The sequence below is a fragment of the Centruroides vittatus genome, unplaced genomic scaffold (assembly GCF_030686945.1).
Source record: "Centruroides vittatus isolate TY-2023 unplaced genomic scaffold, ASM3068694v2 contig_1781, whole genome shotgun sequence".
Classification (NCBI taxonomy): domain Eukaryota; kingdom Metazoa; phylum Arthropoda; class Arachnida; order Scorpiones; family Buthidae; genus Centruroides; species Centruroides vittatus.
Window position 1 is genome coordinate 21,964 of NW_027121090.1, and position 27,658 is coordinate 49,621.

The 27,658-nt window shown below is 30.6% G+C and overlaps 2 protein-coding genes across 2 annotated transcripts; both read right to left on the minus strand.

Annotated features, from left to right (window-relative positions):
• Positions 1-313: 313 nt before the first annotated feature.
• LOC136969421 (uncharacterized) lies at positions 314-2,799 on the minus strand. Its single transcript, XM_067263572.1, has 6 exons — positions 2,449-2,799; positions 2,184-2,381; positions 1,135-1,239; positions 792-1,067; positions 618-735; positions 314-542 (listed from the first exon to the last, which is right to left on the minus strand). The coding sequence occupies exons 1-6, from the start codon at positions 2,620-2,622 to the stop codon at positions 412-414; spliced, it is 1,002 nt and encodes a 333-aa protein (XP_067119673.1). The 5' UTR covers positions 2,623-2,799; the 3' UTR covers positions 314-411.
• Positions 2,800-6,371: 3,572 nt separating this feature from the next.
• Positions 6,372-27,548, minus strand: LOC136969415 (putative sodium-dependent multivitamin transporter). Its single transcript, XM_067263560.1, has 16 exons — positions 27,475-27,548; positions 26,984-27,054; positions 25,655-25,752; positions 23,196-23,553; positions 21,366-21,431; positions 21,170-21,289; positions 20,933-21,087; positions 17,263-17,403; positions 17,068-17,197; positions 14,934-15,141; positions 14,691-14,845; positions 14,187-14,404; positions 14,021-14,118; positions 13,852-13,949; positions 11,870-11,900; positions 6,372-6,857 (listed from the first exon to the last, which is right to left on the minus strand). The coding sequence occupies exons 4-16, from the start codon at positions 23,532-23,534 to the stop codon at positions 6,796-6,798; spliced, it is 1,821 nt and encodes a 606-aa protein (XP_067119661.1). The 5' UTR covers positions 23,535-23,553; positions 25,655-25,752; positions 26,984-27,054; positions 27,475-27,548; the 3' UTR covers positions 6,372-6,795.
• Between the last annotated feature and the right edge of the window lie 110 nt (positions 27,549-27,658).

Genomic DNA, 27,658 nt, shown 5'->3' on the forward strand with positions numbered 1-27,658 from the left:
TCTAACATATCATTCAATAGTTCTCAATAGATTGAAAGAGCTCTGAATTATAAAAATTGAAAATGAAATAAATTTCTTGCGTCTGTATACAGAAGACCCGCTTTATGGATTTACGATTTGCATTATTTATAATTGTATAAATTTTGTATTTTCAAAACCTACCGTTTATTGGCATTTTGTAACGTGTTGTAATATCAAAAATTATTTCCATTAAATTTTTGTAACGAATTAAGTCAACAATTCAATCGAATCCATTGCATTTCCACGAATCCGCCATTTACAAATGACCATAAATTTACAAAAGTTTTGCCAAATTTATGCATATTTTTATTAATTTAAAAGAAAAATTCGAGTTAACATTTAAAATCTATTAAAATATTAATATGTAAATAAATTTTTAATAAAAGCTATTTAACAATTAATAAACAGAACTTCTTTAGAATGATGATAAGTGACTTTCTTTATGAAATTAATTCTATCGTGAAAGATACTTAAATATTCATTTCTTTCTAAATCCCAAAATATACATCGTCCTGATGACGCTGTAATAATAATAATAATAATAATATGAATATAATCTTGAATATATTTTAAAGAATTTCATAACTTTAACTCACTTCCAATAGCAATTTCATCTTTGAATGGAGACCAAGAGATACAAGTACCTACATCACAAGGAAATTTCTTAAATTTATACTTTTGTTCTTCCGGACGTCTAACATCTATTACCAATACCTACAGGAAACAAAGTTAAAATATTGTTTGGGGGGATTTCATTTGTCAGTTCTTACCTTATTTCTGAAGAAATATGCAACATGCCAAGGATTACAAAAAGAGCATTTAATGTCGAGTATCGGTTCGCGAAAAGTTAATGCGTATTTCCCAGTAGGGCATCTCATATCGTGCATAAAATTCGAAGTATTCTCACCGTAAGTTATTAAGCAATTATTCAGTACATTGCGGCAAAAGCATAATCCCATATGACAATTTGAATTGTTGTGTGAACCGATTTTCAATTTCGGTTTGTAGAGAAATTCGGATGGTAATCGAAATATTTCTTGTTCTTTCTGAAATAAGAGAAAATGCCGATGTATCACTTGTATAATTTTGTGAAATTTAAATAAATTATCTTACCTCCATCGACCATAGCACGCAATCGCCATTCTTTTGTATCGTTGATATATAAGAAGGATCCCAATAACTCCAGTCAAAATTAACAATTGGGTTTATTTTATTCCCCTTCATTAAAGAGAGTTAATCCAAATCAAAAATGTATACTTATCTAATTATAAAACACTGAAAACTTTTTAAATTCCCTGCATTATAGAGCTCCTACATGTTTTAAGTTCATATAAACTTAAAACATGTAGCTCCCGATTTTCGAACCTAATTTGTTCTTGAAAAACAGTGTTAAGTGAATTTCCGTTAATTGAATTTAAGTATATCCTACCCTCATTGTAATAAGCTAAGTTTCTACTTTTTGGAAATAAAGTTTAAGCATATAATCATACGGAAATAACAGAATTTTTATATGATTTCGGCTTGGTTTCCACATTAGCAGAAAATAATCCTGAACAGAAAAACAAACGTAACGTCTACATTTTCTTAAACTGAAGATATTCAGGAAGTAAAAGTTGAATATGTTTCTACGGTTTTCCGGCCACAATATGGCGCCTCTAGTTCTTCTTTAAGCGATAGTAGTAGCAAGATGATCCGCTCTTTACAGAGAAGTTGCATTATATACTTCTATAATGTAACTTCTGATTCTTAAGTTGGCCATATTGTGGTAATGATTCTTAAGTTGGCCATATTGTGGCCGGAACCTAGAGGCGCCATATTGTGGCCGGAAATTCGTAAAATTTCCATTTTGTTATATATAAATTTTGTTTATATTTTCAATAATAACAAAGATAGTGATAGAATAGTTTAATAGAAAATAACCCGCTTGATGAAACATTTCTAGAAAAAATTCGATTCTTTTCTCACCTGGTATTTCCTTTTCTTAAAAGTGGTTTTTTTTTCAATAATTCTGTTTCTGGTGTAGTTCTCTGTTGATGTGGAAACAAAGCAGTACGGATGCCACATTTAAAACAATTTACACAGCCGTAAGAGCAAGAGACTACATCGAACTTATTTATTCTTCTGTGAATTAACTAAATTAAATCGTAATCAAATTAACTTACAAATCCAGCACGCCATCGTGGTATTAATTTCATATCTTCACATTCGTAAAGCCACAAATCCTGGCATGCGACTAGTAATATTTCCGGATATTTACGAAAGTGATCGGGAATCCACATAACTTTATTTACTATTTCCGATTTCCGAACAGAATACATTTGATTAAATTTCATATTGTCATCACAACACACCATCCGCAGCTAAATAATAATGATAATAATTTCAAATAGAGATATCTTCGTATAAAGACCAAAATTTTGTACTAACCACATCGAAACCACCGAAACAGCACTTGACTCCATTCTTAAAATTGCAACTCAAACCTGTGGACAAGTAAGGAAGTTCGAGACTGGATAACACTTCGAATCCAAATGATTCTCTCCTACTTCTTCGGACAATTTTAAGTGTACCTCTTACATAATTCTTCACTTCTTCGTCCATTTCTCCCTAATTTTTGTCATACAACGCGCTGTCACGCAGCACAATGATTTTGTTCGCGTAATCACAGTTTGCTAAATTCAAACAAGTGTTTCGAACAAAATATGTTAATTATAATTGCCTGTTTGAATAACAAATGATTTAAAAATTAATATATTGTAGCATGCGTATCAAATTATCTTAATGTGGGCAACGTCTTGGCTGTATTTGCATATTGAACACTCAATCTAACATTTATGAAATTATTAGTGGCGTAGGCTAAAATTTAAATTCGAGTTGGGTTCATTGTAAACATTCTTGGGGGATTATACCTTACATAAATATAATTGTTTACCTTTTATGACTCTTAAGTTATTTTTGTTGAAAATATTTCAAGCGTGCAATGCCTTAACGTTGTAAACGCCATTTTTCTGTAAATACATTTTATCGATGAAGTAATTCTAAATCCAATCTTTTCTGCTGCAAAAAGTATTGTGGCGATAGTGGTGCTGTAAGTGGCTGTATTTTGAAGTTGAATTTATGTAAAGCCATGACGTTTAAAGTGCTATAGAGCAAATGACGTGACTTTTGGCGCTTAAAACCATATTTCATTTTGATATTCCAGAGACTTATATATAGAGACTTATATATAATGATATATATCATTTTGATATTCCAGAGACTTTGTAACCTAGTGAGTTTTTACCATCCTATTGTAAAATTGAAATGAATTCATTCACTAGAAAATTGCTGGTGACAAATCGAAAGGTTTGAATGTATTCGGGATTTTGTTTCATTTTCTATGTTAAGTCAGGTCTATTCGAAAGGTCTTACAAACAACGTTTTACTCATTCAATGATGGCATGTAAAGTTATCAAAGTGTAAAAATAATGCAAAAATTTTAATCGAAAAAGTCTTATTAATGTACATATAGTGCTATGAAGGCCCTTCTAACTTGGCAAGCAACGATCAAGGCAGAAACACTTTTCACGATGAGATTACTTCATAGATGCAAGAGTACGACGTTCGTTTTCTTGGAATTTTTCGGTTCAAACCAGACGCTAATAGTTTTTCCAATAACGCGGGCCTTTCTAAATACCACACTTTAAAAAATCTGATATCTCAGGCATTTTTCATCTTGTTGCCCAGAACTGGAAGTAGACGAATTATCGTAAGTCAGAACGTAATCTCGGTGCTGAGAATTAATGTTTTACTCAATCCTAACTGAGTCAGAAATAAATACCTCGACATTTCTGTACGGACTAAAGAAATACCTCTGCGAGTTGAATTAGGCCAGTACTGTACATTTGTTTATATCACTTTTATTTATTAAACCGAAACCACTAGCCCTGACGAGGAAGAGGGACGTTACTGTAGCAATGAGGCTCTTCTCGGGCTCCCGTAAGAGTCCCTATAACCCTTTTTTTAAGTAAATTTCTTTGTCTCTTAGTAAGGACAAAGAATCATCGACAGCCATTATATAAAGAGTCCGTTTAAATGCGTACCACGTTATACCATCTATATTAAATTTGATAGCGGCGAGAATTCTCTCTCTTACCGGATAATTTCTGCACTAATTAAATAGGTACCAGATCATTGAATGCCGGAAAATCGGTGGTAAGCTTAAAGTATTATATCAATATAAAATGTATAATAATTCCTCTACAAGAGTGCCAAACAGCAGAGGCAGTTGAGGCATCAGCCTACTTGTGTAGGAGATCCTAAATCGAGTCCGAGCAAACATCTCCTCCAGGAATTTTTCGTGAACTCTCAGTCCGGGATTTTGTCGAGTCCCTTCCAAACTACTCGGCCACCGAACTCACTATGAGTATGGAAAATAGGTTCTCTCAGTGTCCACAGGTTGGAAAGATTTTATAAAATCTCTCAACAAACCATAAAAAATTTTTCGAATATGAAATTGCAATCAAAACGACTCTTGTCCACAAGATGGCTGCCATTCTAGTGATCTTTTTCACTGCAAAATGTCGCTTGACCCTCGTCCTTAAAAGTGTTTTCCACTACTATGTTTTTTTCAAAATATCTCATCTCATTCAAATCTTTGTCGCCATCTTTAGTTTCAAATCGTCCTTTCACCAAACTAATTTAATCATCCGTAATATTGAATAAAACAATGAAAACAACTCTCATCGCACTGAACAATTAGAATACGAACTAATTATGCATTCAATAGAATTTATGACATAGTAAAACTATTTGATTTGCCCAAAATGTTGAAAAATAAACAAAAAACGTTTTGAAAATAATTACTTTTTCACTTTGAATGGAGCTTGTGGAATCTGATCCAAGTGAAAAAGTTTCAAGAAATTTTTCATGTTAAAATGTGTTTACAGGCTGCGTAAAGGTGGTTATCACTAAGAACTGCAGATACACACGAGATATGTTCCAGAAGTATACAATTCGTACGCTCAATTTTTCAGGTAACAGGATGTCGTAACGCCTTTAGATGGCGGCATTATCATCTAACCAAAAATATATCTGCTGACATGTCAGTGGGGAGCAATTACTGGGTTTGCAAGGCTGGAAGAAAATCCCCGTTACGTTTTAAAAGAAGGGAAATATCGAACAATGGTACGTCATCAAGTTGTGTGTTAAACTCAATAAATTCCCCCATTAAAACAGTTGAAAGTTTGACTGATGATTACGAAGTTGCAACTGTATCGAGAAACTTGGCGCTTAGATGGCACAAAACTTAGGAGTATGAAAACTATTGAAGACCAGCTTCGTTCTGATGCAGAACAGTCGGAACTTTAACAAACGTTTGCAAATACAAAAAATTTGTAGGAAAATCGTGCCTAGAAACAAACATAATTTTTGCTAGGATTTGCTGGAAAGGTTCAATTTCTTGAAAGAATAACAGGGGATGAAACATGGGTTTCGTACGATTCCGAGACCAAGGGACAAAGTGAAAAACGGCACACCGTACAATCTCCTCGTCCATGAAAGTAAGGTCGACAAAATCAAAATTGAAAACAATGCTCATGATCTTTTCTGGGATTCGTGGAATCGTCCATAAAGAATTTTTACTTCTTGGACAAACTGTGAATCGGGCAATCTGGTTGTCCTGCAACGCCTTCGAAAGTGGGCACTGCAGATCTGTAGGTGCTGCACCACCACGACACGTCTACTCACATGGCACTGTAAATTCCAGAGCTTTCGGGCCAAAAAATATATAATTCGAACTCTTACAAACTCTACAGCTCAGAGTCGGCCCTGTGTGACTTTTACCTCTTCCATAAATTGAAATCCTAAATGAATGATCACTGGGACTATCGACACATCCGGAAAGGTGTGACCGATGTACTAAATATCCTTACTGATTATTACCGACACTGCTATGATCAGTGAAAAAAACACTGGGCCTGACATGTGACTTTCCATGGGTCATACTTTGAAGGGAGATCCACAAAGCAGTCAGTTAACCAGTGCGCTAAAAGTATCAACCTTTAGAACTTACAGCAATGTGTATGCAATGGTGTAGTATGTTTATGTGAACTGTAAATCTTATTAATATTAAATAATGTAGTTCATAATAATCAAAACTTCATTTATTCATTACATTTGTGTTGCATTTAATCAAACAATACACTGTATTAACATTCTATAAGAATGTCTAAAATGATATAAAAATAATAATGGTCCTATAAACATTTATAAATAAAAAAAAAATAAATAAAATTTTGGAAATTATTTTAAATTCATTGTTAAAATAGTAACCACAATAAATAACCTGATTAGAAAATACCATTAATTAATAATATCCAATTATTTTGTAATCTGAGACAGATAAATATGTGATCTAATGTAGGAAAAATAATTTTTTTCTAGTAAAATAGTCTATTTTCTCATCTCCTCCCTAACTGAATTTTCACAACCATGATTCTAAAGCTTCACAATGTTCATTATGTTTAAGATTTCAACTTAAAATTCTTGATTGGATTGATATTGAATCACAATTTCAAATTAAAATATCCAATCATTCCACAAAAATTACAATTACTGGTGATAATATTTGTGTTTTTAAGTACATCCACATTTATAAGGTATCAAAATATAATTTAAATATTATCACAGTAGCAAAAATTACCCGAATGTTGATTAATCTAGATGTCATGATATTCTTCTCCAATGTGGAGTGAAGACTGTCTTCATAGAATTAGATTTGGCAACGCTTTATGGCTATTGTTCGTTCCTTTTGTCGCTCCTGTTTATCGTTAACTTTACCTTTTCTCCATTATAATCTTTTCAAAAATAAAAATTTATTATTTATTAAATTTAATACTTTCCATTTACTAAATTATTCATTTGTAATTACATAAGAATAGTTTTATTAATGGTAATTTATTAGTAAACATGATATATGAAAATTATTGCAAAGTAATGTATAAACATCTGATACCTTTCTCTAGTACCACAATAAACTGCCGTACAGGCAGAAGGCATTAACTCCAAATGATCAAAAATTCTGTTTTTACAACTTTTGACATTGAAAGACACTTCTACATGATCCTGTATGGCTAGGTTTTTGGTAGGGTTATTAAATACTGAAATTTTTTACAGCAAAAAGCATTAACTCAAATATACTATGTTCATTATTAATGCAGAAAGCACTAATTCCACACATCTGGGTTGAATGTTTAGTGAGTTAATGCATTCTACCATTCACAGCCAATGAAGGCTCTTAATTTAGTACACGTGACTATAGTCTGTGCAGCTAAAGAGTAGACACGAGTCTGTCTGAGTGGGATGAGTCGATGTCTCCTTCCACAACTTTCATCTGACATGTGGGAGTTGACATATGCGTTCAGTGCCGTAACTAGGCAGGTGCAACAGGTGCACCTGCACAGGGCCCACTTGGAAGAGGGGCCCAAGATGCATGTATTTATTTTATTAATTTCCCAAAACTAATTAATTAAGGGGCCTAAATGCAAATTCTTGCACAGGGCACAGGAATGACTAGTTATGGCACTGTATGCATCACAATAATTAAATTTGTAGAGAAAGTAAATCTTCAAAGTCCTTTATGATAACAATAATATAAAACATTTTAAAAATGTAAAAATGAAATAGCTGAAAGATATCAGAACCATGTACTTTCACATATCTCCTTCCATTCCTTTCATCTGGCATAGATCCTTACAGATTAGGTTGACTCATATCTACTCTTTTGCTGCATGGACTATATAAGATTCATTCCTACATTATTGAATAGGCATTCAGTACGTGTTGCATTTACTGTTAATGCTATTTGTTTTTGGTCAGTCTAATCATTTCATTGTCTTTCAAATGACAAAATATATCCAGAACTTAATATGACTATTGAGGCTAATGGAAAGGAACGAGTCATCAGCACAAGTGGACCAGAAAACAAATTTTGAAAATGCAACAGCTGCGACTGATAGAGATCTGCATGGCACGTTGCTGAGTGAAGTTAGATTCACAAAAGCAACAGGGTAGAAGATGCAAATGACAGCTAGGAACATCTGTCTTGCAACTTTCTAAAGAAACAGCTATCATCAACAAGCTTCCCAGCTATATTATAGAAAGGTATACTCTATTTCAAAGTATGGTTGAAAAAGAATATTATGTCTCAGATTGGAAGGTACTCTGCCTATCGTCTATTATTCAGGCAAAATTTGCCGAAATCCAAACACAGTCAGGATCTCCTCAAATCAATGGTGTACTAACAGTTTTTGTGAGTTAACTACTGTAATATGTAAACAGGAAGTAAAGAACTAATTAAAGTTTCACCCAGTTTTATTTATTTTGTTATGATTTGATGTTTAAAATAATACAGATATGACCGTTATAAATGAGCATAAGGTCTACAGAGACTGACGATGGGGTTGTGGCATTGTGGCACGGTGCGAGGAGGGAGGGACCACTCATTCTAACTTTGTGCTCCTAGTAGTTTGACTTTTACTGAGACTGAGCAGTTATTGAGAGTGCAGACAGAATCGCTGGCAAAGCTAACAATATCATCTTTTCAAACTGCTTAATTTCTATGAATGATGGCTAGAAATTTAAAAAGCAGACTAACAAGAACTAAGACAAAAAGTATTAACTCAAAAAAAGGGGGGGGTTTAATTCCTTCTGCCTTAAGCTGGTTGAATCCTAACATAAAATGCATTGACTGCCTGAAAAATGTAATAAATATTTACCTGCACAGAAAATATAAGAAAACTAATTATTATTAGGGTAGCTTTCCAAATATTTTGTACTAAAATAAGTTCTGTTAAAGGCTAAGTCAGCTTTATTTTGGCTTGTACCAAAATAAGCTGGACTGAGTGGTACTCGATCCTTTAATGGAGTCAGATATACTATTAATCTTATTCCAGTTCTTTCACAACTTTCTTAAATTTTCCTTCCTAATTACCTACTTATTAATTTATAAACTGAAAGATATGTATTACATTTTCCTTATCTAAATTTTAAAAATGATGCTTGAATACTGTTAATCTAATAAATCTAAAATTGGTTTATTTAAAGTTATATATACACAGTGGTCAAACTGCGCTCTTCCAAACCCTTATTGTGTTATATACCATGGCCAAACCAGTACTTTATACATGTAATGAATAAAATAGTTTCAATAGAGAATGTGGCTCTCATTTCTGATAAACATTATATAGGTCTTGTCATGACAAGGTTTGGTCAGCCTGTGATATACACACAAATTTCTTTTGACGCGAATATGTCTTTAAATTTGCTTCTGTAGTGGGAGGCAATTCAGAAAAGTGATAACAAACTCGGGGATAGTTTGGCATTGCAGCTATATCTATCATCTACATCCAAAATTTAATTACACTACTCAATAGTTAAAGGATTAAAGAATTCATTGTGTTGAGTGGGGACTGTGATGCATTGCGTGTGGCGGCGGGGGAAGCGCCACCATTTTGAGGTCATTTCGCTGCGTCACATACTTTCCGTTTAGTATACATTTTGACTTTGAGAAGCTACGATGCTCGTTTGAGTTTCAATTTACAGCTCTCATCAATATTTATCGATTTCGTACACAAAACATTAGCGTGGAATAGTTATGGTGAATATATTAATATATGATGTTAAAGTTAAAAATTAAGAAAACTTAGTACAATGTCAGCCTACACTCGTCGAAAAGCCAAATCAAAATATAGAAATTGTATACAGTTGGAAAGGGCTTCTGAAGAGCAATCCAGTGATACCCATAAAACATCATATAATAGAGTGAAGCAGTGCTGGGAACATAAAATACTCAGCTGTGTGTACATCCATCCGGGTACAGCGTCATCAGAAATTAAGCTCTGTATGTTAGAATCGTTGCTAAAGTATTCTAAAAACATCATTAAGATTATACCTGAATACGAACCAGATCTCACTACACCAATCATGATCATCTGAGACTTTAATGTTAATGCCTCGCAAGACCACTCGTTGCCCGACTTCGTGCACAGCAAGTTTAATTTGTCTTATATCGAAACTTCTCCAACAATGCTAAGCAATACCTGTATTGATTTAACGTTCACCAGAAATCTTGATGTATCCTGTATGCCATTTTATCGTACTTTTTGTATTACAGACCTATCCTTAATATAATTATAACATACTAATTATGTTTACTTGATTTCTTTCCTGAACCCAATGAAAGGAAAATGTTGCCATCACAAATAAAACATGGAGATCCGAAAGACTTCTTACTGTTAAGGAATGATTATGACATACATATAATATGCTCAAAAAAAATATTACCTGTTAATGTACAGGTATTCACGTAAAACACATGGCCGTGTCCCAGACACAGTTACACCCCATTTTTAAATTTATTTTATTCTTTATCTAATGTTCTATCAGTAAAAATACCATATCCTTATGAAATAACACAATTTATTTTATAAAACATTGTGTTAATTATTGAAACTAGTTCCTAGACCAGAGTTTTTCAATTTGTTTCTAATAGTGTCATGCTCAACTTTGTAATTTTTTTCTTGCAGCACCCTGCTTATTCGTCAACATAGAGTTATTGCATTTTTCATACCTTTAGTAATACACATAATAAATGTTACAGTGCTGCTCAGCACTATATTGAGGCACCCCTGAAGCAAGATCTTGGTTAAAAGCAACCGTCCTAGACTACTATTGCAGCTTAACAAAAGTTAATTTTGTTAAATTTATCATTAGTAATAACCTTAAATTGTTGAGAATTTTATTTTCTTTACTATAACTCAAGATGAATTCAATTCTCTCCAGACAGAAAGAGAAATAATTATTGCCCAAGCATCAGAGTTATTTTCACAGTACAAAATACTATAGTAGTTTAACTGAAGATGAGTAATCATTTGAAAAAATAAAGTTCCAAGTAGAAAGAATGATTTTATTCTGTTTCTGTAAGTTTATTGCGAAATAAGAGTAAGAGTTATAAATACTTGTTAATGGGTAAAATGTATTTTATACTATTTCTTCATTCTCATATTATGCAGAAACAACTTCACAGAATAACATAGCAAACCATAAAACATACAAAAGGAGTATCATCTAAGAAGATGAAACATACATTAAGTTCACATTTAACAAACACCCTGTAGATTAAGACTGATTTACACAATACAACTATCACTGACATTTTACTGCACCAAAAAACACACAGACAAGATTTGTTGTAAATAAGATGCTTACAAGATCACCAGAATACAACTTGCCAGTCATTCTGAACAGAGGCAAAGCATTCACTTCTCTCAAGAGTAGTGAGAATGCAATCTGACAGACAATTTTGATCTCATCACTCATTGGTTTGATAATGTGTTAATTGACATCAACAGATCACAAGTTTGTTCAAACGAGGTAAATCTGCAAGTATTGAAGTTTTTTGGAACAAAAATGTCAGCAAGTGTCACATCATGTAAACTAGCCTTTAGGTATAAAATTCAAAGTTTTACAACAAATCTTAATTTTACACATGTATTTCTAAACTACTTTCTGAGCTTTTTCACATTATACAGTTAAAATGTACAATTTAAGACACATTTAAATGACAAGACAATATAAAGCTAATTTAAAAATAAGCAGAAATATATTTATCTGATATTAAAAGAAAACTTATTTAAAATCAACAATATCCTACCAAGACAAAATAAATGGTATCAACACAACAGTGATTCTGCTTTGATATGATATTGCTAGTTTTAAATGCTTTCCTTTAATAACAGATTATTATATAAATTTTAGGCAAAACAACATTACAAAGCAGATTACATATAGCAAACACAAAAACACTTGCCTGTTTCATTTGCTACAACATCCAGGAACAGCTAATAGGAAAGAAGAAATTTAGATATGTTAGAAATGTACATTTAAAGAATTTTTATTAAACTGGAAAAACGGAGGGGGGAAAAAATCAAGAAAAAAAGAACAATTATAAAAGATTTAATTTAATAAATTTGCTATTTGTGTTTGTGGGAACACCGAGAGGTAGGACGGAGTCGTACCCCCTTTTTGTCGGCGAACAGGTCGGCAAGACCCACCCCACTGTCAAGGATGGCTAAATTTTTATGATATCCCGGCTCGTCAGGATTGGGTAATTAATTGTCAGGTCAAGTGGAGGAAGTGTGTGGGTTCGTCGATAAGTTCAAGGCGATATTCGAATAAACGGACCCATGATGAAAACACATGACGATTTATTTAGACGGACAAACAAAATACAGAAATCTAACGCGTCCCGTCCCTAATCGCGGGAGAGAGAGTTTACACATGTTGGGGGATCATACCTCGTCTTCTGATATCTTGATTGGAATCGAAGGTGAAATCGTCTCGGCTCTTCGGTTGTGGAGGTAAGCAGGAGGATCGGTCGGGGCGGCTCGTCGTCGGCGGGCTTCGGTGGCTTCAGGGGTTCAGCCCCTCGATTCTCGGCACTGATCCTACGGGTCAGCCGTCTTATGCAGACCTTCAGCGACCCCGTTCTTAGATATCTTCCCTCTTTATATACTCCAGGTCTAGTCCGCTGCGATCACCAATTGCGACGGAGGGTGATGAGTCGATCTCCATGACTCAGAAGTCGGATCCGGAGAGGAGGGAAGCGTGTTTGATGGCGGAAGGCTACACATCCTTTGAATCTTGATCGCTATCTCCGATTTTGATCGCTATCTCCCGAGGGGATTCGAACAATAAAATTTTAAAATCGGTTGGGGCGGTTTAACTCTGTCCTCACATGTTAAAACAGTTTGTTAATTGTTATTTTTGTTTCTTCTGTAGAATGACTTTCCATCTTTAAAGGATTATTATTTAATTTTTACAGAATGTAGATTGGATTAATGGAGTAAAACAATGAAACACTTGGGCAATTTGCCAAGGAAGAGTGCCTCCCAAGGACATTTTTATGAAAACCGGCCCTTTTTTAGGTGTTGGATGCATTAATAAAACACAGAAAAGTCCAGGAGGCCAGCCTGTCAATAAGGCACAAATCCATGATCGACTACCAGTGATCGGTAGTGTTATCCACTCGGCCACTGGTGAGATTTACAGAATATAAAATAGTTTCTTACATTAAATGCATAACTCTGGGTTTAATAATACCAAACACAACTTTTGCAAGCCAAATTTAATGCAATTAATATTGAAATTAGAGTAAAGCCATTTTAAATATTTTGTCAATCACTTTCAGAAACACTACCATAATACACCAGTAAAATATATATTTGTGTGATATTCAGGTGTTAATTATTTGTATTTTTAAACAGTTATTGAGGTATACCTACTTTTATTAACTGTAAAGTGTCATTATAAACAAAAATTAGGGAACATTTGATGAATTCTTAAAACTGAGCTGCATTATGTGTTATTTCGATTCTATAGTTTAATATATATTATGCATTTTATTAATTTTCCTCCACAGATACTGGATTATTATTCTAACCTTTGGAAATGATACTCTTCAAAAGCATTAGCAAATTGTTTTTAAAAATTATTTTTTTAATTTAATTGCATAAATGAAGATAAAGTATATTAAATTTCATCTGTTCTATAATATTAATTTATTACATTAAAGAAAAGCATTCTCTTTTGGCATTAAACTTGAAAAAATTTATTAATTACTTAATGAATAAATTGGCATCGACTGTGTGTAAGTTAACTTTTATATTAAGTTAATTTATATTCGACAACTTCTACCGTCAGATTATGTAATGTGAGTGAGTGATAATATCAGTTGTATCTGATAATATATGTACAATAATAATAAATTAAGTATGCAATAAAACTCCATACCTGTTCATTATCTTTAAGAGTAATACCACTTTGTTCACATTTATCCTTACCACGTACAATTGGACTGAGCAAAGTTGAACTAACATTTTTAGCTCCACCTATTAAAGAATGTGACTAAAATAAATGACTTAAAATATACTTTTTATAAATACAATGTTATATGCTATACCTGTTACAAAACTTATGATAATTCCAATCACAAAAGCTAAGATCCATCCTAATCCAGCAAACCACATGTAAGATATTTTATACAGTACGAAAACGTCACTGAAAAATACTGAATTAATACATTTTAATCTAAGTTAATTATATTAATAATTCATCTTAAAACTAACCTAGACTTATCTTCGGATGGTGCAATTGTAGAGACAGTGTCGTTAGCAAATATCGATATGGTAAAGTTGTTATTTACCACAGTACTTTCTACATTAATTGTATTATTTAAAGAACAACCATCTGTTCTCATTGGCAGTTTGGTTGGTGGATATTTGGAAGAACCAAAACCAATTATAAAGCAAATCATAAGAGCTGCCAACAATCCAATTATAGCACCCTAAACAATCAGAAAATAAATCAAATAAGCATAAATACAGTCAAATCTGATTAATTTCATATCAAATTATTCAAATATTAGATAATTCAAACTCACTATTATTTCCCTCAAAGCTCATATTTAAATTGGTAATCAAACAATAAAGTTAGTTTCATTATTAAGCTATATTGTGGCTAATTAAATAAACAGATATTATGTAACTCTGACTAACGTTAGGTGATTACGCCACCATCTTTTATTAATTAATATGAGATACCATATTTTCAATTTAAAATAAAATTGTTACCTTCTGATTAGCTCTTTTACAAAACATTCCCAGTGAAAATAATCCAAGAATTGGTCCCCCCACGACTCCAAATATAGTCAAGGATGCTTGCAACACTCCTCCAAGTTGAGCCGCAACGTACGTGAGTGCAATGCATAACATTCCATAAAAACATGCTAAAAATAAAAATAATAAAATAAGTTAAAAGTTAATATTTAAATCAATGCTTTATACACGGAATTAAAACACTTATCCAAGACATACCAAGAACAGTGGATATAATTGCAGCCTTCTTTTCCGATATGTGATTTTTATAATAAAAACGCTTGATGTAATCTTCTAAAGTGACTGCCGCTAATGAATTTATAGCGGATGACATGGTGCTCAATGCTCCACTGAAGATACCGGCAACAAAGAGACCAGGTAATCCAGACAGATGACCAAGAGATTTCATTACAAAATATGGTAATAGCTAAAAAGTAGTTTATATTATTGATTTTATTAAAGCAAAACTACTTTAAAATACTATATAGTCAACATTTTATTACTTATTCTAGATCTACATAAGCTGGAAAGATAGTAGTAGCAACATATTAATATACTGTACAAACAGATCATCATTACATTCCTTCAATATAATCCCCTGCCATATTTATCACCTTCTGCCACACATGTGGAAGGACTGAACACCAATACACTACTGTGTTTGTTTATATCCATGAACAAGCACCCTACTGCTCTAAGAATTGCATCTCTCATGTGAAAAAGCTTCCTCTCAGTGGTTCCTTCAGCTTGGGGAAGAGATTGAAGTCAGAGACTCATATCGGATGAATATAGATGATGTTCGATACCTTCCATCTCCCACTGTTTTAACAACTCCCTCACAGGAGCAGCAGTGTGACAGTGAGCTATGTCATGCAAGAAAATGGGAGCATGTGTTTGGAAATGCTGCTTGCATATGATTTTACATATCACCCCTTTAATTATCACTATCATGTAGTTCCTATTTACAATGTTTATTTCAAGCATAACAAAGGAAACAATTTAAAAATCATATTTAATTTGAACTTATTTTAAGTCAATTTCTCAACTGTCATCATTTTATAACATAAAATATCCTCAATTCAGAATAATAGCATTTCCGTGATAGTAGCCAAGGGATATGATATCTTGCAAGTAATGATGGTAACTCCCATCAATAACAATACTTCAACAATCCAAGAAAGGCAAGTATTGAAAAAATAAATCAATTATATCAACAAATTTCCATTAAAACAGTTTCAAAAACATGAACAAGGAAAGCCAATAAATACAATATACCGTGAAATTGTACCGTGAAATACCGTGCCAATTGTATACACATATGCTGCATACACTCCAATGCAGCATATGTGCAAAATGGTTTTGGTTTCAAGTTAGCAGGAGATGACTACAGAATCTATATCATATAGCCTGACTGGCAAATTATTAAATATAGGATAACTTTCCACTAAAGATTTCTTCAAGCCTCTTACACGATGAGAAATATAATGCATGGATACTTCATTGAAAATGATATGAAACAAATAAAATTATAAATAGATGATATATATAAATATGTGAGATCATGACATTGTATGCAAGTCTATAACTTAATCTATAACACAAATAATGCACTGTTTTGAACATTTGTGGCAAATATTTTACTTGAATATCTATAACTAATGAGAGCTTAAATAGATGAAAGTACTTTTACTATAAAAAGCATACAATGTTATTTGTTTTATAGATTCAAAGTACAGATGGATGATGTAGCACTGCATTAACTTTGTGACATGTATAGCACTGAGTTAATCAACATTAAATGTTATCTCATCAGCTTATGTTAAGTCCAAAGTCAACATAGCTGCTAATAGTTTCCTCCATCAACATAAAAATTATACATTTGATATCAATTAACAAGGAATAAAATAATTATAAAATAAAAAATTAAACTAAAACTAACACATCATACCTTAATTTTAAAAGTAATTAAAACATTCTGAACATATACAATTCTGTTGAGGCATTGAGTAATCGTAGTAACATTAATCACATTAATATGAATTGTTCGTGGTGTAGTAATTGAAGTTACTATAATAATCATTCATATAATTTTCGGTAACAGATGTGTTCTCTCCTACATTCATACATCCTAAAGATGTTAATATCATGACAACACGTGTTGGCTGTTGTTAGTCAATTTACTGCCTAGACATTGGTACAACTGTGATCCAATAACTAATGATTCTAATATAATATCAATATTTTTATCATTTTTTAAAAGCCTAGTCATTCATCCAGAATTTTAACTAAAATCTTTTGATGGTCATATATTTTATGCTTTGAACTTAATATTTACAAATTAAATAATACTTACTTGATCAGATGATTTAATTTTTGAATCAGACAACGGATCACACTTGTAAAAATTAGCATAAATGACCAATCCTGTAAACGATGTTGTTAGACTGAGAAAAGCTGTAATTGGCAAGTTGACAAAAAGAGCCCTAAAATAAAGCGATACAATTAATATTAAAGTAACAGTCTGCGGATATATCAAACATATACATACTGTTGTGCTTTTTTAAGACTGTTCACAGTCAGTAGCCTCTGAACTTGAGTTTGATTTACGGCATAAATGGAAACATATACGAAAATGCCACCAATAGTTAACGTCCATACAGAATGCCTCACCGTAGGATCGGGATCAAAACTAAATAAAAATTATTCTTATAAAATTGTTAGGTTTATAAACTATAGATTTTAACATTTATAATTAATAATCAAGTAATTATATTCCATTATAGAATAATTCTTAAAAACATCTACCAAATTAATATTAAAATTTATTTTAAATTTCTGTTTGTTGAACAATAAAAATAATAGTTGAATCTGAAATATAAAATGAATGTCATGTTGTTACAATCCCTTAAGTTGGATAAAACTAGACAAATAAATTTAATTATTCATCATATACAGCTTACATCACTTCCTGTTTAATGTTTTTCCAGTAAATACCCAAAATTCATAGAATGTATCTCTTGATACAACATTCTCTGCTATGTTAACAAAAGAAAAATTCATGTTTATATCCCAAAAAGTCAATACAAGTTCTTTAAAAACAGCAATATGTGTAAGAAGTCTCAAATTATATTTCAATTACAATTGGCTAGAATAATGTATAAACATTTTGTAAAGCACTCCAAGTGTCAAGAAATAGAATATACTTCTCTAATACAATTGGCATTGGAAGAAGCATAACAACATTTTCTCATACCAATACCTATAGCAAGTCTAAACATTACTAACAATAGTCAACTAATTATCTAACTAATGTAAGTATCAAAGCCATTGTTAAGAACATATTGCAGTTTATTCCTTGTTTTTATTGTAAATTTTTGTCTGCATTTTTAAAACAAATTACTTTATTGTGTATTTTTTTGCCATGCTGTGTCCTAAGCATAATGTTTGCAGTATCATAAGCAGATTGTTCATGTTACTACATACAAAGTAACAGCAGTTTAACCAGTCACCACAAAACCATATGATGCAGGAGACTACAGAGGTCTAAAGACTTCATGCTGTCCAATACAGCCTCTTCAACCTTAAAATTTCCGGTACACAAAACGACAGTTACCAAATAAACTAACGTTTTCGATCCTCCACCAGGTCTGGTAGTCATGTTTTATTCCTGTTTGGGTAAATTGCACCGTTATTATGGTAGACTCATGTCTATTAAATTTACGTTGTATCATTCATCATTACTGCACGCTGGAGATGTTCGATCTTTTTGAATTTTGAAAGCGTTCGATTCTTTTCGCATTCCATGATCAAAACGAACCTGACGAAGACCTCGGTGGAGGATCGAAAACGTTAGTTTATTTGGTAACTGTCGTTTTGTGTACCGGGAATTTTAAGGTTGAAGAGGCTGTATTGGACTTTATATGTACCGGTAATCACGGGTGAAGATTGACTTCATGCTGTTTGAATGTTCTGATAACTTGAACTTTTAGCTTATTTATACACTTATTAATATCAAAAATGAAACATAACTCTATATTTTTATCTAAAACAACAGCTTGAAGTCAACTGCCATTTTGAAAAATGTTTTAAAATACCACAGTTTTAAAGTAGCACATATTCTATTCTATAAGACTAATTGTCAAAAAATATGTAAATTAATAAATGATTTGCAGATATGTCATAAATTTCTTAACTACTTAAATTTTGTAATCTAAAATATTAACTTACTCATAACCAATTTATTGTAATTGGCTTCTTTCTAAATGTACTTGGTCACTTTTTACTGGGATTCATGTGATACTTATAACATCTCTTTCTGAAAATGAGTAACAGTTGATAATTGCAAATACATACCTTTCAGGCCTGACATTTCTTTCTGAAAATGACTACTGCATTCATACTCAAACAGTAAAACTGTGCACTATTTAAAGTTTAAAAATAAGTATATTCTTCAGTTTTTATTGTAAAACTTGTTATTGATCTAGTTGAACACCAATATCTTCTTACTTCACCTCGCCAACCAGTGAGCAAGTGAATAAAATCAACAAACACTGATTGTCAGTTGCAGGTTCATATCTCACCAATACGCTGGCCACAGTATTTTCCAGCTTTTATTCACATCTCTAACACCTAAATAGGAGCCAGTTTTCCATAGTAAGTCTTCCTTTAAGGTATTCTGCTTGTAGTTTATCCATGTTTTGCATTGCCCTATCACATCAATTCAACATGAATCCATCCTTTTACCTCTTCTCTTATTTTTAGCTCCAGTTGTTTAAATCTTGTAAAATTTTTGAAAATAGATTAAATCTATTAGCATAATTGATATAACAACTTATACACAAAGGTTCAAAGTATGCAAGCTTATAAAATCAAACTTAAACTTAAAATTATAGTTATGCCACCACAAAGCAACTGTTTGCTAACAATTATATTACCCCATTGGTGATTAGAAAATGATGTATTATGCATTTTATATCCTAAACTCCTCTATGGGAAACCATAATATTAATGTGTTATACCCTCTATAAGCCAAATTCAATGTGCTTGTGAGGTTTCTCTGGTTATTCAAAAAAATTCAGTTACAACTGATCAAAATAACTTTATTTTTCTTTACAGATAAGGAGCCTGACAAAAAGGAGACAATCACTCTAAATGAATTTAAGTATTTAGAGTTGTTTCGTCTGTCAGATGTCACTTGAAATACTCAATGTCATGTTTGTCATGCTCCTTTTTGTAAAGAAAAATAAAGTTATTTTGATCAATTGTAACTGAATTTTTTGAACACCAAAGAAACCTCACAAGCATGTCAAATTTGGCTTATCACATTTTATATCCCAATAAGCTAGCTTGTAAATTATATATAGGGATTAAAGTGTGTTTTAGTTATGTTTTTGGAAATTAGCTGGAATTTTGAGTTAATAATGTAATGCATTATAATTTTTCCTGTTTAAATTAATAGGAAATAAGTTTCAGATTAATGTTCTACTGCAGGACACTGATTTTCAGGAACAGATTACAGATATTAAGCAACTGACAACTGTTGTTCATTTTCATGAAAGAACTTTTCATGTATTTCTTTCATATCATGATGACTTAGTTCTTTCAAATAACACTTTTATTCATTATTTCTCTCAGTGCTGATTTTTTAATAAGTCTTAACAGGATTTTTAAATTTCTATAAAATTTAATGTAAGTAAGAAAAAAAAGATATAAAAGAGGGAAGAAAACATATAAATTTTTATCACACTTTCATTTTATATTCTTGATGATTATACATGCAGGATCTTCCAAACAGAATGCTCATTTTAAATTATTGCAATTGTATTAATTATTATTTGAGAAAACTGTCCAACTGTCACATTTGACTATTACAATTTCTCAATGCTTCCACTGTGTGTTATACAGCATGCGTATGACTGATACTCAAATTCTTCCTATACTTGCTGTGGATAGAATATTAGTTGTCACTCCTCCCTCAGTAGTCACAATTCTAATGCTTCTGCAGATTACTCATGTAGTACAATGATGAGTGATTCTGACTTTGCAAACTGCAAAAACACAAAACACATCTACAGGAAATTGTCCTTTTTGTTTTACAGTGCTTTGTAGAGGTAGTACACAACAAGATGTTTAAATGCAGCTGAGAAATGAAATTTGGACAGTTACACTATCAATTAGTGTATGTCACCTACTTCTAAAAAGATATTTGTAGTACTTACTTTAAAAATTCTATGCGTTTGCCTTCTTGAGATATTCTCCAAACTTCACCCAATCCCCCAACATCAATAGTTCCTTTAATGATAACAGCATACATGGCAGCAAACATTAGAATTGACTGAAAGACATCTGTCCATAAAACAGCCTTAATTCCTCCCTAATAACAATAATGTATAATTAAGAAATACAGACACTATTTTTGTCATTAAAATATACTCATTAACACACTTTCTACTCACCAACGTACAATAAAAAGTACAAACAATCCCTATAGAAATTATGCAAGACCACAATGACAGTCCTGTAACGGCACTCAAAGCTAATGCCGGTGCATATAGAACTATCGCCATATATAGTATCTAAAACATATATTAAAAAGAATATAATTAGAAAATATTAATAAATTGTAAATAATCATTTAAAATTTATAGTTACCATTTGAATCATGAATGTTAGCGAAACAATGAGCCTAGTAGCTACACCAAATCTTTGTTCCAAATACTGAAACAAGAATATTAGTTAACAAATTTTCAGGCATTTGATGGAAGTTTTGTAATATTTTCTTATTTTTAATTACTCAAAAAAATCAAGTTATAGTAGGCTCGACTATGTAATCATGGATTCTGTTATCTGTCGTTTAATGTTAACAAACTTAATTATAATAATAATAAATTATTAATTTACAATTTAAACTAGTGGAAGCCCAAACTTTACAATTAGCAAGCAAACTGAAATTTTCATTAACTGTAATCTTATCCACTTAACCCATTTAATGTTATCAGCAGTTATTATAATCAATACAGGCAGGTCCTACAGGAATTATAAGCAGATGCTACTGTACTATTTTTAAGTATTTATGATCATTATAACTGACTGTGTTTTAATAATATCTAAAAATACAACAGACTCTTCTTGATAGCAATCTGTCAAAAATGGACATTATATTCAATGATTATTATATTAAATTTTCCAAATATTTCCTAATTTTGGTAGGAAGAGACAATTACATCATACAATTTTATGTCTACATAAGAAAAACGTTACAATATGATTGAAGTTATTAATGTATATAATCTATATATACATTACATTATGTTGTAACAGTTTTGTAGTTGTTATTATTTGTTTGTTATTATGTAATAAAAGATTGATAGTACAGGTGAAAATCCCTTAGAGAACTGTTAGTCACAATGACCTTTTACCCTACTCTTCTATAGTGCCAACCTTCTGTTAGACAAGCTGCATAAGCTTTTGTGCAATCTTTTGTTCCTTTTCTACAAGTTTAAACAGTTATATCTCAATCTTCTACAAGCTTAACAAATCTAACAAAAAATACTTTAAAATTTAAAAATCTATCCTTTAAAATTATATTATTTGAAGAAATTTTAATAGAAACATTAAAAATCAATCAAACAACAAACTAAGGTTACATTGTATTAATTTTCTTTCTTGTAATCTTGGACTAGTGACTTTTAATCATGTTTCTTTTCAACAATCTGTATTGATCATAGACCAAGCCACTTAATCAACTCTTATCATCTTTATTCAGCAATGCATTAATGCATCATTATTCAAGAATGGATTAAAATAAATCATGGTGTATTGGCATGATGCCATAGTTAACTATGAAAAGCGTTATAGATACAAGGCAGGATAGAAAAAACGGTTAGATTTATGTATCATTGGGTTTGTTCTTATCTTTTTGTAAAAACTGCATTTTTTACAGGATATATTTATACACATTTTCTCTGGCTACAAAAATATTTTTGTGGCCAGAGAAGAGATTGAAAAATCTTATATCAATCTGAAATGCATTGTTGAATAAAGGTAACGTGAGTTGATTAGGAGTCTTGGACTCTGATCAATACAGATTGCTGAAAAAAAGACATGATTAAAAATCACTAGTATAAATTTCTTTCTTGTTATCTTAGACAAGTTATATCCATTTCTATACTTAAGAATATTTGATTACCTTCAAGGAATAGTTACATTGTTTGATTGCTTGTTGTTTACATTGAAATTATTGCATGTGCATTATTAGAATCTAAACAATCAAATGTTCAAAATGCATCTTTAACAAAATTCCAACCATTTACATGTGTTATATTGACAATAATTAACATTATGCTTGTGGGAATCAGTCAGGAGCTTCTATATTGGCCATTATATTTACAGTAAGTCACAATTTCAAGAATAGCTATAAAGCAAGACTTGCATAATTATGTAAAATTAAGTAAAAATAAATGTAATTAATTTTAAAATTACCTGAAATGCACTTGTTAAATCCATCTGAAAAAATACTGGTAGGAAAAGAAATGCTGCTATGGGTGTGCCAATGATATAAGAAATGTTTATGACAACAAACTGAGTGCCAAAACTATAAATTTCAGACGATACACCTAGTAAACTGATGGCGGACATAAAACTGGCCATCAACGAGAAACCGACAGGAATGATAGACATGTTTCTGTCTGCAAGAAGAAATTCTTTACTAGTTTTCTGTTTGCCTCCAGTGAAACGATAATAGACGCCGATCCCTGCAGAAAAAGCCAGCATCAAGCTAAATATTACGTAATCGGCTGTCCCGAATGTGATATTATCCATCTTATTTTCTATTTTGATTCTGCAATTAAAAACATTAGATTTAATATTATATAAAAATTAAATTAAAAACCAAAACATTTGAAAAATATTTTATTATTTACTATTCCACAAAACTAATGTTGATACTTCTCACAAAATACTAGCAATTATTGAAGCTACAAATTTCAGGATGAACTATTTCTTTATTTGCTACTATTAGAACTGTTCTTTTACTTCTTGCCTTTAATATGAACTGAATTCTGATCATATGAGACTGATATAATTACCAAATAACCAAAACTAATAATACAAATGTTTCTAAGTAAAAGCATGCAACTTTTATTTTAAAACATAAGGATTCAAAGATAAATTTCACAATTAGAGTTGAACAAATTGAATATAAATTATAAATAAAAATATTTATTATACATGCAATTTCAAGGAGTGTCGAAACATTGCTTTACAAAACAAGCATCTTATTTTTGTACAAAAAATTATATTGGCTTTAATAGTAAAATGACAAAACCTTGTTAAGTTAAAATATTTGTTTCAAATTATTAATGCAATAAAATTTATAACTTCATACAAAAATTATCTACAGCAATTTTCGTGTAAAGAGAAAACAGCTTTCATACATAATTTGTCTTAAATCCATAAAAAAAAATTCAAAAATATACTGCATTTACATTATCAATTAATTAAAATAAACATGAATGATGAATTAAATTCACATAAAAAACAGTACACAAAATCTTTTCTAATTCATCCACTTTTTACATGACAGGTACAATTCTACTTGGCAAAACTGGCATGTTCATAGATGTTCTCCAATGCCTCAACATGCAAAAATTGTGTAAAGTTCCTATGGTGATGGTTTAAATTTTTAAAAATTCTTGATTAATAATTAAAATAAACCTAGACAAAGAAAAGCCTAACTTCACCAAATAATGCTGTTGTTCATATGGTATGAAAGTAAATGAATTATAAAAGACTATCATTATGTGAATTTACATTATCAATAGGTACATTCCAGTATGCATCAGTCTCAACCACAACCAATGCACCATGAACAGTTTAATAAGTTTTTATCACAATGTCTGTCAACTTAACAAGTTGGTAGGAGCAAACTGAGCTATATTTGTATTTACAGGATATTTTCAAAATAATGAAAGGAAGATATTCATAACACTTCAGATTTCTACTGACTTCACTTTATGAATCAAATAGAAATTCAAAAAACTTGTATCTCTAACTTAACCTTTGTTTCTCTATATTTTTGGCACTATCCAATGTTAATGTATGTGTATTTTTTCCATATGTATAAAATTTATAGAATTATTGAAAAGCAGGAACACACTAAAAATTCCAACAGTGCAATTTTTCTTTTTAAGACTCTCAACTATTTTAAAAAATATCTCTGTGTTTAGAAAATTCTGTGTATAACTTGTGTATCAAGTATAAAAAAAGAAACAAATATTGAATATTTGAATGCATTGAGTACATTCTCACTACAAGTCCTCACTTAATGTCAACGAAAGGTTCTCGGTAACTACGACATTAAGCAAAACGATGTATAAGGAAACAAATTTGTCATAGGATAAATGATGAACAAAATATAATTTAGTTAATATTATTCTAATTGGACCATGTTTGCAATCTCCAGCATTTATTTCCCACCTCATGGAATTAATTTTACTTTAAAAAATGCAAAAATAATTGCAACAATTACAAACATACTTGTAACTTTCCTCGATGACATTATAAGGAAACGGCATTAAACAAAATGATGTTAAGCAAGGACTTGCTGTATAAGGAAGAATTCAAGGAAAAACTACTTCAATATCAAGTGTAGAACATTCCAAACAAATATTTTTCAAAATTATCAAGAAGTGTACAAAAACTGATTACTTAAGGTTTTAATGTTCCTGCTTATCCATAATTGCATTTATTATTTTTATTTTTAAAAAAATATCTCCCGACACAAATATTTATAATACAAAATTACTCTTAAATTTTGGGTATTTTATACATCTTAATTAACTTTTAGGTAGCCTTTGTAAGAGATATCTAAACAATAGACAAAGATTTTAACATTAAAAATTAAATTTAAAAAAATGAAAAAAAACTACATAAACACTTACATGCAAATCTTGAATGATATATATTGTCAATAAAAAAAATTATCTATTTCTGATTATTCTAACTGATAGACAATTACTTCCCCTTCATTATCAAGTCACTAAAAATATAAAAATACAAAATAAATTCAGAATAATACATATAATTTTGATATATATATATATATATATAAAACATACATGTGTCCTAAAGTATTGCATGCCTAATGAGTTTATATGAATCAGCAGAATTTTAATAATGTATGTGTAACCTATGATAAAGATAATATACTAGTGATAAGTAATAATAAATATAGTAGAAAAATAAGAGCTGCAAAGTTTGGTTTACTGTAATTTATTCTTATGCGACACATGTACAATACAATACTGAATGACTTTAGCCATGTTAGTAATCTGTGATGCTATCTTGAAAGCTGATGAATTGTAAAGATCAAAACATTGGTCAAGGGGTTTTCTTTTGTTGCTCTGTGGCCTTTTACATTTTGTAAATAAAGATAATTTTGTATTACTAATTGTAGAAGTCATGTAACTAATTCTAGTACTTTTGTGTAGTTTTAAAAGAGCTTCTAAGTTGCTACATTTTGTTTTTATTCAGATTTTACAAGTTTAATTACCAAAAAAAAATCCCATTTTCTGTTGTATGAAACCAAAGTAGAAGAATAATCAAAATATTCTTACCTAGTTAATAATTCCCAAATAAAATATTTTATTAAAACTCCACATAATTTTAATTTGACTAATAGCTAATCTAACAATTCACATTTTAATTTGTTGTATATGTAAAACCAAACTTATCAGACAATTTATTCTTGTCTCTTCTGCATACATTAACAAATTGCTAACCAAGATAAATAATATATCAATTCTCTACAAATTTATTATAATAATCATCCGAAAACAATTCTAGATTATCTTCAATTAATCTAACATTTCTCCCAAAATAAAAATGTACAATTTTCAAACTAAATATGATTGAAAATTAATAATTCAATATTGCAAATATTTAAGGATTGTTTGAATGTATATTCATTTTAACATATACAAGCAGTAATTTATCAAAATAAATTTTTCATTGACATGCTTTCAACTAAGAGAACGTTAAAAAATGAGATAAGTAGTTTTGTTTCTACTTCAGAAAGTGAATTTCTTACGGCGTTAAATAATTTGTTCAAATTAAATGAATTACAATACACTGCAAGAATCATAAAGACATACACAACATATAATCACACAGGAATTACAAATAGACTGTTTTTCCTATGAAAATATATTTAATGTAGTATTTTTATAAAAATTAATAATGTCTCAATAACTTTGAGTCATCGTACTTACTTTTTTGTCTGAGATAAAAGCAGTTTTGAAATTTCTATCGACGAGAACTCTTCTAAGATAGGAGTCGAGAACTATATAAAATATAATGTTCCACAATAAAATATAAATTGATATAATAACAACAAATTTATTCTGTATTTTATATATAGTTAATACATGCTATATAAACATATCTTTTTCTTTCTATATATAAAATATTCCTTATTTATGTATAAGGAATTTCTTCAGTATTTTATTTTATGATATGACTTATAGCCTTACTTAACATGCATTTAATGATGGTGCAGTTTAAATTTATATTTTTTAAATAAACAATATAATTAACTTACTTATAACTAACTTATATAAATATCTACATGCAGAATAAAATCTCAATACCTTTAAATGATTTTTCTGATCATTTTAATTAACTGCAGTGAAGTTACAATTATTAATTTTAATTCTTTCAAAAGTCAATTAAAAAATTATTGTTATTAATTAAGGATAATTACCAAAAATTGTATAAATATTCATAACAAAATTAATCAAACAACCACATGGCCTTTGCACATTTTATTATTGTTGATATTTAAAAAAAAAAAAAAAACAATCAATTTCAAATCATGAGCTATCGATGCATCAGCTGATTGGTTCATATTATTTGTATTCAAATTATACAATATGCCACCTGTCGTC